The 10650-nt window shown below is 39.5% G+C and overlaps 1 protein-coding gene across 1 annotated transcript in view; it reads right to left on the reverse strand.

The window, feature by feature from the left end:
- The window catches only part of LOC122720968 (ankyrin repeat domain-containing protein 6), a 123363-nt gene that overhangs the window by 42415 nt on the left and 70298 nt on the right, over positions 1–10650 (reverse strand). The window contains exon 4 of the mRNA XM_043948126.1: positions 6151–6252. Coding sequence (XP_043804061.1) covers positions 6151–6252 — 102 coding nt within the window. The remainder of the gene's footprint in view (positions 1–6150; positions 6253–10650) is intronic.

Genomic DNA, 10650 nt, shown 5'->3' on the forward strand with positions numbered 1-10650 from the left:
TGTCCACTTGTGAGCATAGAGATATATATATATATTCGATCCAAAGGGAACGGGTTTAAGGTGAAAACGCGCAAGAAGAAGACGTTGTCGAAGCCCTCGCCTCCTCCTCGTGGCGGAGAATACTCGTCTTCGCGGTACGGTTTTTGCGCACGGTGGTTGTACGAATGGATTCTTACGAGGATGATCCCAATTGCAGGGCTGTTCAGAATTCAGAATTCCCGTCGATGATTCGTGCGATCCTTCGAATATCATTTACGAATTTTCGAAATAGAGCGGAGCCAATTAATCAACAATTATGGAAAAATGAGATAGTGAATTAATTGTTACGATGCGATTGTAAAAATATTTCCATTTTTCTTTCTTTTTTTTTTTGAAAAAAAAATTTCGATATCGATCTTCGTACATTCGAAACTTGATTATTTTTCATATATAAAAATGTCTTTATCCGAGTCTTCAATTTTAATTAGCAAAAAACTCGAGAAATCTCAACTATCCGCTTAGGAATGTCCCTCGAGTCATCAACAGATACATTTATTCCTGTCCCTCCGACTATTTTTACCACCTCCGATAGCTAGCTCCAAGTTATATTTCGCGGAAGAATGCGAACGATTCGCCTCGGAAAAAAGCGTCGACGTACCCTCCTCCCCCTCCTCCCCCTCCCTTCTTTTTTTCGCCCCGCGTTTCCACGGCCTGGAACGGAAAAACGGCGACAGAGACGATTCTTTTAATTAGAGATCGCCGCGCGAATCCTGTGAACCGGTGTCGTTATAAGCGAGAGGACGAGGAGGGAAGGAGAGGGGAGGGGGAAGAGAAGGTGGAGAATGGAGGGGGAGTGGCAAAAAAACAAAGTGGATCACGCGGCGCGATCCACTATACAAAGAAAATCCCTGCCTCGAACATGGAAACCCGGCATCGACGTGGTCCGCGACGATCGACTTTCGCGGTCAAGTGCTCACCGCCATAAAGGGTTGTAAATGTGACAAACGAGGCGAGCATAACCTCTAAACGTTTCATACCATCGAGAAATCGTGGCTCGCATAAGCGTTAATCAACCGTTCCGAACCAACCATTTTTGGATCGCGATCAACCACTTGTAACGGTCGAACAACTTGGGTGAAGGTAAATAAAGAAAGGAAAAGAAAATTAATACGATTCGATGCGTCGTCGATAGGAACGATCGTTTCTTATTGAAACGAATTTCTCAAAATTTATTACTTTATCCGTTACAGATCGTATCATTCGCGTGTATTAATTATTTTCTTTTTTTTCTCCCATCCTAATAACACGAATTTTTTCAAATAACTCGATATCATAAATGCTTCAAGCATTAAATATATATATCGCGTTTCCAAACGATAAATCGCGTTCCAGGCTACAAGAGAAAGTACTCACACTAATCGTTGTATCGCGCTCGTTAGAGCAACGCTAATTTCCCTTTAATGCGGCCTCCTGGTAAGATTCGGTAATTTGCTATTAAAACGGGATAACGATAATTCTCTTTTGATCTCGAGCAAGAGAATTTACGGATACATCCCCGGCCACTTTGACAACGGCCTTTTGTCACGTTCCCCCGTGGGTATCGCGCATCGAGGATAGAATTCTACTTCTTGATATTTTATTTGCTCCGGCAACCGCATTCCATCGGCCGAGACGTGTGGGAGATGCTTCTCCTCGAGTATACGTACGTACGAGCAAACGCGGAGGAAAATATAATAACTTTGAATTTTCACGCGAATACTCGAAACCGTCCGATTACGAAATATTTTCCAAAAATATCCATCTTCCAACGAATTATCAATTTAAATTAATTTAAACTCTCCGTTAAATAAGATCGTTGCAGTGTTCTTCCAAAAATAAACGTGTATGTCGCTTAATTTAGCTCGAAACTCGATTAACTCGTATTAAAATTGGAAAAACTTTGAACCGCTATAACTCCGAAGACAATAACTTCCGGTCAACGAATGAACGATCGTTAGAGGCGCGGAACCTTCCCCTTTAAAACATTTTTTGTTTTATCTCGGTACGACTTCCGGTTGCCGAGATATCGTCGTGTAAAGAGAAAGGTAATTTTTAATCGTTTACTCTCTTCGTTCTCGTCGCTTACTCGGATCTCTCGCTCGCACCCGTCTCACCGACCTATCCCAAACTCGAGACACATCGCAGACTCGATTCCTGGAAAAACGCTTAGTGCGCGATTCTAGAAAGAAGGTAATAAAAAAAAAAGTAGGTCGTAAACCCATTCATAAGCTCCCTATTGAGCGTTATGGAAACTTTGAATCCTTGTATCTCGGCAATGGATCGAGATATCCGGACGAATCAAAAACTGGCTTCAATGGCATAGTTTCCCCTATATCTTGGATAAGTTTTGATGACAAAAGTTGAAGCATTTTTCGTATACTTTTAACATACGTTTTACACGATACGATATATTTTCTTTGTATCGGTCGAATTTTTATGAATTATTTAAGTAACTTTCAATACAAAAATTGGAAAAAATATATATATATATTCGTTCGAAAAGCGAAGGGCAAAAAGATTACTCGAAACTATCGACTATCATACTCTCTCTCGAAAACCGGTGTCGTAGGCGCATTGCCAGCGCGATTCTTTCTTCTTCCCTATCGCGGATCGATTCACGAGCGTCGATAGGGCCTTCGGGACTCGTTCGTCGCGTTCCTTTTGGATGCTCGCGACTCTTTTGACATTTGCATTCCGTTTGCCGCGGATATCGCCGAGACGTCACTCGAACATGGATAACATCGGGAATCGCGACTCGCGCCGATGGAAAAAGGAGGATATGGGGTATTTCGAGGGACTCCCCGTTGAGAGAAATTCCACCATGGATCTTGTTAAAACCCTGCGGCGTGTATTGTGGGATGAAAGGATTCTTGGAAAGATTATATTCGTTCCGTTTGGATCCGCGGCCGAGGGATTGGATGGACGAAGAAAAACGCTTTCGACTCGAGCAAAAAAGTTAGAAAGAATATCCAAATGATATTCGCTCGATGAATTTATTAATTCGATTAAATTATCCATTTACGATCTCGTGTAAAAATTACTAAAAATTACCATCTTCAAAGAGAGAGAGAAAGAAATAATATTTCCACACCAAAACACAAAAAATATAGGAAAAAGATACGCTCGTCGATAATCGTGGCCAACAGCGCGAATTTACAATTTCCTGATACATAAATTTCCATAATCCCATCAAACGATCCGCAACGAGATCGATGTCCCATAGAAATAATATATTCGCGTCTTTTCTTTGAGAATCGAGGAGAAGAGGAGGAACCGTCCACAATTCCGCGAAACTGCTCGAACGGGACAGACGATAAATATTTTCTGCACGCTTAATACCATGCATTACCGATCGGCCCGGTATCCACCCGGTGCGAGCAAGTACCCCTCCCATTAAACCGATTTTATCCATATGAAACCACGATTATCTCCGCGATAATAATCAATCGGAGATGATTTCGCCGCGGAGGGAGGGGAAAGTCAACAAGTCAAAAGTTTTTTAAAGTACTTTACTTTGAGTACAACTTGCAATTTCTTTCTTCGAATGGAACAAGTCAAAAGTTTTTTAAACTTTATTTTGAGTATAACTTGCAATTTCTAATTTTTCTTCGAATGGAATTATTTGGATAAGGGAGAGTACGTTTTATCTCAGAAGATTTAACGAAAACTTCGTGGAGGGAGGGAAAAGTTAAAAGTTTTTTTTTTTCCACCACGAAGGAAGAGGAAACAAGTGAAAATTTTGAGTTTTATCTCAGAAGATTTAACGAAAATTTCGGAGAGAGGGGAAACAAGTGAATAATTTGAGTACAACTTGCAATTTCTATTTTTTCTTCGAATAAAATTATTTGGATAAGGGAGAGTACGTTTTATCTCAGAAGATTTAACGAAAACTTCGCAGAGGGAGGGGAAAGTTAACAAGTCAAAAGTTTTTTTTTTCCACCAGCGAAGGGAGAGGAAACAAGTGAAAATTTTGAAATTTTTATCTCAGAAGATTTAACAAAAATTTTTGAGAGAGGGGAAACAAGTGAATAACTTGAGTGCAACTTGCAATTTCTAATCTTTCCTCGAATGGAATTATTTGGATAAGGAAGAGTACGTTTTATCTCAGAAGATTCAGAAGATTTAACGAAAACTTCACGGAGGAAGATGAAAGTTAACAATTCAAAAGTTTTTTAAGTTTTTTTTTTTCAACTAGCAAAACCACGAAGGGAGAGAAAACAAGTGAAAATTTTGAAATTTTTATCTCAGAAGATTTAACAAAAATTTCGGAGAGAGGGGAAACAAGTGAAAAGTTTGACTATAACTCGCAATTTCTAATCTTTCCTCGAATGGAATTAGATAAGAAAGAGTATGTTTTATCTTCGAAACGTTTTCTTCCAAATTCATCGATATTTTACTAAATAAATTCGTGTACAATTTTACACAACTATTCAAAAAAAAAAAAAAAAAAGAGCAAAAACAAAAAAATTAAAAATCATTCCACCAACTACTTACGACTAATTACACTTTTTAAAATCGCGTCATTTTGCGCGTTCCTCGTTGACGTTACAGATAAATCATTGAAGAAACGCATCGCGGACGGATCGAAAATTCTTAGCGGCGGTCATTAAGACGTAAAGTATACACGCCTACCTGCGCTCCTCTTGCCGTTTATTACGCGGATCGTCCGCGAAATTGCAGCCCTGTAGATACCGGGGGAATCGGTGTCCCCGATCGAAGGCTCGAACGCGATACAATATCGGTAATGACGGCCATTAAACGGTTTACGACTTAATGACACCTGTCCACGTATCCATATATCGATCGTCCACCATGACCCCTGACGACGGCGGCCAGGGATCCTCGTTCATACGTATCATGCGTAATCCCAAGCTTGATGAAAGTTGGGCGCAAATTTTACACCTGCCTGCACACGTGAGGCAGGCCGCAGGAAAGTGGAAATCTGCATTCGATTTGCATACGATATTAACGAGATCTCGAGCGAGTCCACGCGTATATTTGTCTCCCTTTCGTCGTTCACGATAATTACACGTATCATCGTGCACCGTCGCGTTCCAACTACGGGACACGTTCGTCGAACGACGTATGGGACATTTCCGCGCGATCGATGGAATCGGTTTTCCGAAAACCGAAGGAAAGTGCGTGGAAACATCAAGTGTGAATATTTTCACGGAGATTCACGTATTCTTCGTATCGATTCTACCTACCTATTTATAATTATCGATAATTTTATTATATTCGAGCTTCGTCGATCAAATTACAACGTAATCGGATAATGTCGATTACGTAATATTCCATCCCTCTTTCCGCCTCTTTTTCAACAACATTTATCGCACACAGTTTACTAATAATAACAAGCCTGGAGCCTCGTTCCCCTTAAAAAGAAAGGAGAAAAATCTTGAGATTTCCCAATACGCTCGTACGATTTACACGCGAAAGCTTCTGTCACCGAATTACCGTGTTCTCCTTGCCATCGTGTAACCAAGAGACTCGTGTGTCGCGTTCACTTCGTTAACCGGGACAACGAGAGGGGACGAGGAGTTACGAAAGAACGATGAAAATTCACTCGGCTCGGGTAGGGCCCCCGAGGGGGATCGAGATCGAGAAAGTGATAAAACACCGCTGCCAATCCCGCAAAAATCCTGGTAAATTGTTTCTTCTCTAAAAAAAAAAAAAAAAAAAGAAGAAAAGAAAAAAAGGAAAAGAAACAGGCGAAATTATCGCCGGTACTCTTCCGGGTACCGATTTCTCCTCCTCCCGCCTTTTTTTTCCTCCTCGACGGTTTTTCTGTCCGAGGAATGGTATCGTATACGAGAGCGCGTTCCTCTCGAAGAGGTTGGTAAACAGACGAGGAGAAAAATGAGTCTTTGAAGCGAGTATTTCTTAAGTTTTCATTTCGTTTCCCTTTGCAACAGTGTTATTTTTTTTATTTTTATTTATTTTTATTTTTTATTTTTTATTTTTATTTATTTTATTTTTTATTTTTTTTTTTAATTAAAAATTTATTTCGTTGCATCGATCGAAAGTAAAAGTTAGGAACTCGGTCGAAGAATCGAAGCGAATTGGAAAGATGATATTAGAAGAGAAGTAATTTAATTAATGGCGGATAAGATAAATGATATTTTCGCTTACCACGGTGTCCTGGCGAGCGACATCAGCACCGTGTTTCAACAATAATTCCACCGCTTCCAAATGGCCCTCCGAAGCAGCTCTCTGCAATGGGGTCACCCCGGTCTAAAAGAAGAAAATTAAGAGAAAGAGATTTATATATTTAATATTCGTGATTCGATACATTCGTCGATTCTTTCGGTGTTACAAGATATCCTAAGGAATACTCCAACGATGCTCCACGAACGATTTATCGATACAATATTTCTTACAATATTCTTACCAACAATTAATACATTATATTTATCGTTCGAAATCTCGAGACGAAACTCGTTTCGAACTCTATTCCAGTTTTCACCAAGAACGAGCTCCGCCGTTGATATACTTTTAATACTTAGAATTATGATGGATGGGATTCGATGTTCTTTGCCGGTTAGAAAGTGCGTTAAAAATTCTAAATCAGAAGTAGCAGAACATTCTCCCTCTTACATTCCGTCTTCGTAAGATTTGTAAAATGGGAAGCTGAGAATCGACTACAATTTTTCTGTTTTCTTTTTTTTCTTCTCATGAAATAAAAGCGTCGAAAATATTTCAACAGCGTCGAAAACAGATTTTATCGGTTCGTGATTGATACATTACCAAATAGGTTGCGTGAGGAGAGATCGTAAAAAGGAGGAGAGGCAATAAAATTGTTGACGTTTCAATCTCATTAAAAGCTAATAGAGACGCGGAAACTTTTCGTTTCGGTCACGAATGAGGAAGAAAAAAAAAAAAATCCACGACGATCTCTCTTTATATCTCTACTCTCCCATAGAGATATACGCGCGTGGTGGAAAAAGGTCTCCATCGAAGATAGAGAAATCCTCGTTGAGAGTCCACGTCTGAGAAACTGTCACGCGTAAATTCTCAGACAGCCTTGTCTCTCTCGTATGCGAGCAGCGTTTCACGTGACTTAAGTGGAAAATGGAAGAGGAAAAGGTTCCTCGACGTGGGCGTCGAAAACGATATCTAATCCCGTTGCACCGTGTTAAAAAGGTGTGAAACGTTAGACCGTTACGATTGTCGTCTCGATCGAATATTTCCTTTCCAATTTTCTAAATTAGATTAAATTCTTTCCAGGATCGAGAGGTGATTGGAAGTTTTCGATACTTTGATTGAAAAATTTATCGAGGAAATAATTAAAGGCGAAGAGAATTATTGAAGGAAAAGAAACGATCGGTTTTTTTTTAAATCGAAATTATCAGGGGATTGTGTAGAGAATTCATTAAGAAAATGCGTTCCTTATCCGTTGTTCGAGACGCGTTAACTCTCTTATCACCGATCAACTTATCGTGCACGCGATGCACGATCATTCGAGAACGCAATTACACGTTGGAAAAATTGGTAATTGCGAGATAGAGTACTCCCTAGTCAATTAGAATAGATGATATCCCGATTCAGAATTATATCGGAGTGACAACAAATGTCGCGAATAATCCTAACAATTTTTCGAATCAAAAAATTTTCGATCATCTCAAGTTCCAAAAAATTGCAAGATTATTTTCTAATTCGAATTTAAAATTTGAAAAAAAAAAAAAATTGCTGGACAAATCAGGAACTATCGATCGTACGTATCTGGTTTTAAAATTTGCATCGAGAGATCGGCAATTGCCAAGTGCCACGAAGAGTGCGACGAGATCGGAACTGGGACAAATGATCAGGCTCGGCGATTTGACGTGGCAAGGTATTACCATGTTACAATCGGAAGGACAACTGGGACAAGGAAGACGTATCAGAATCTCGGCAATAATTCCGACGCGGTAGGTACGACTGTACGCATCTTCCATAAATCATGAAGAAGCCTATCCCTCGGAGCGAAACTTCATCCCTTTATACCAGAGTTAACCAGCATCATCGACAACTTGTCTGCATGAAAATCCTCTTGCCTATCGCTGGGAAAAAGCGTTTCTTTCTCCTTTTTCTCTCTCTCTCTCTTTTTTCTTTTTCTCGTGCGACGTGACGCGTGCACTCATGAATCATTCAAATTCTGTTCCCTTCGAGTGATGGAACACTCCCGCCACGGAACACCTATGCTTCCTTACCGACCGAGATCTCTTTCCTTTTTCCGCGCGATAGAAGTGCGGACGTAAGTTTATCGAACGAGTTTATCGTTCGATAATGAGAATATTATTATGACGTACGAAGATCTTTTTCTTCCTCTTCTTCTTTTTTCTTTTATTCGTATTTCGTAATAAAATGGATTTTTCTTTTTAGAATACTGCTCGCCAAGTTGATTCGCATCGTCTAATAATTTAATAACAATAATAATTAATAATAACAAGATTCGAGAAATTTTCGAATCTAATCCGATCCTGGCCAAGATCCTCGTCGAGATAGAGGCATTCAACAGCGTGAATTTCAACGCGTAAAAGCATCATCATCGCCCGTTTTGAAATCGATAATAATCGGTGAAATCGTTGATAATACCGCCGTTCCCTAACTGCAAACTATATTTCCACCTATCGAATTAAGATACGTTATCTCGTTAGATTTATAATCTAACCTCACCGTACGTAATTTAGAGATAAAGCAAGCGCCAACTGTACCGAGATCGCGGGATTATCATCGTTCGTGCCAATTTTCCGGGTGAAGGGATCCGTTTTTACGCGGTGCTCATCAACGTTTACGCGTTCGCATTCGTGTTTCGTGAAACCGAGCACGCGCGATCGTTGTCCTTTCCCTTTTGCAAAAGGATAATAAAACGAGGTTTTGGAGAAAGAATAAACGCTTTTGTCCCTCGGTTTGATTACGGAAATGAGCGGTTCCAAGTCGAATGAGTATTAATTAACCGGTGGTTAAGGTCTTGCGGTCTCCGACCCTTTCCTCGGTAAACCGTGTCACTGAAAGATTTTGGCTCGCCTCTGTCGTTCGAAACTTCTTAAGGTGTTTAATTCCAAGCGTTCCATCCAAGTTGAAATATTGTCATTTTCTTTTTTACTTGATTAACAATTTTAATCGTGGGATCAAAAGAATTAAAAATTATGCTTTGAAAATGCTTAAGGCTTAAGATTTGATTAATATCGATCGACAAAATATCGTAATTATCGGATTTTTTTTAGGCATAGAGTCTGAAAAGTCGAAAATTTTTCATCGAGAACGAAGATTGGGACGAAGCGATTTTCGAAATATTACAATTTGCCGAAATTCGCTTAGAAAAATATAATAAAAGAAATTCTAGGAAATTAGAAGGATAGGAGAGAAAAAGGAAGAAAATTTTTAACACACCTCTTCTCATCCCTTAAATCTCTTTTCTCACCCGATGCCCGGCAATTTTCTACACGACCAAGGGGCGCAATCCTCGTTAACAACGAGGAAAAAGTGAAAATTGTTTCACAAAGACGTCGATTTCACGCAACGTTAGAGCGAATAACGACTTAATAGGACGGGGGAGGGAGCGGGAGGAGAAGCATTGTCGGGGTGAAAACCGTGTTAACGCACCTGTTGAAACACTTGTAACGAACTTCTTCAACTTCCGCTTCTCGTACTCGAATTAACAACCCTATCTTAATTGCACGGCTACGATCTCCACGTAAAAATCATTTCGCGCAAACATCGTCGTTGAAACTCGTGCTTGACGAGAGAAGCTCGTTTCTTTCACTACAACCGACTCACGTAAATTGGAAACATTTAAATAAAATACGCATTTTTTCCAATTTTCTAATCTTTTCGAGAATTCAAATAAAAAAAAAAAAAAAAAAAAAAAACGTAACGCGAGCAGACGAGTGGAAAATTGGATATAGGAATTTATTACATTCATACACCATTATTATTGTTAATTGAAGAAGAATTATTACGAATCGCAATTGTTATCTTCGCGTTACACGAAGGATTCATGATGGGAACGGAAATTATTAGCGAGAAATCGATTGCATTATATTCACACGTTTGAACATCGTGCGAATAACTTTAATACTTTTTCTTTTTACTCGAAAAACGAAGAAGAATTTATATTTATCGTCTCCCTGTTTTAGAAATTTTTATTCATCTAAAATTGATCGCAAAAAGATTAAGAAAGAAGCTTGTATATATATTTTTTACTCGATCAGAAAAATATAAAAAAATTTGTCGCTATGCGCTCGATTTCATCGTCCATCTGGCCAGGAAGTCATGGTCAACGAAGGTACGCGACACCTTGTCCCCCTCCTCTCGCCGGAAGTAGCCACGTGTCAGCTGTACATCGTCCCCGTATAATCCAAGGATTAGACCAACTCCGGTTGGGCGTCGAACGTCGATGTTAATCGTTAAGTATCTAAGTAGCGAGGATCAACTACCACCACATCGATCGAATAACATCGCATGTACGTATAACAAGGTGGACAAGGTGTACATGTTTCGAGCTGCGTCTTGTACATCTACTTTGAGACGAGCGAAATGGGAGGCGTAATTAAGCATATACGCGTCAATGTTTTTGTTAATGTTCAACGGACTGAATTAAGTCAGTGGAAAGTTTTTTGAGAATCGTTCTTTTAAAAAAAAAAAAAAAAA

The sequence above is a fragment of the Apis laboriosa genome, unplaced genomic scaffold (assembly GCF_014066325.1).
Source record: "Apis laboriosa isolate Shangri-la unplaced genomic scaffold, ASM1406632v1 scaffold13_cov153, whole genome shotgun sequence".
NCBI classification, from domain to species: Eukaryota; Metazoa; Arthropoda; class Insecta; order Hymenoptera; family Apidae; genus Apis; species Apis laboriosa.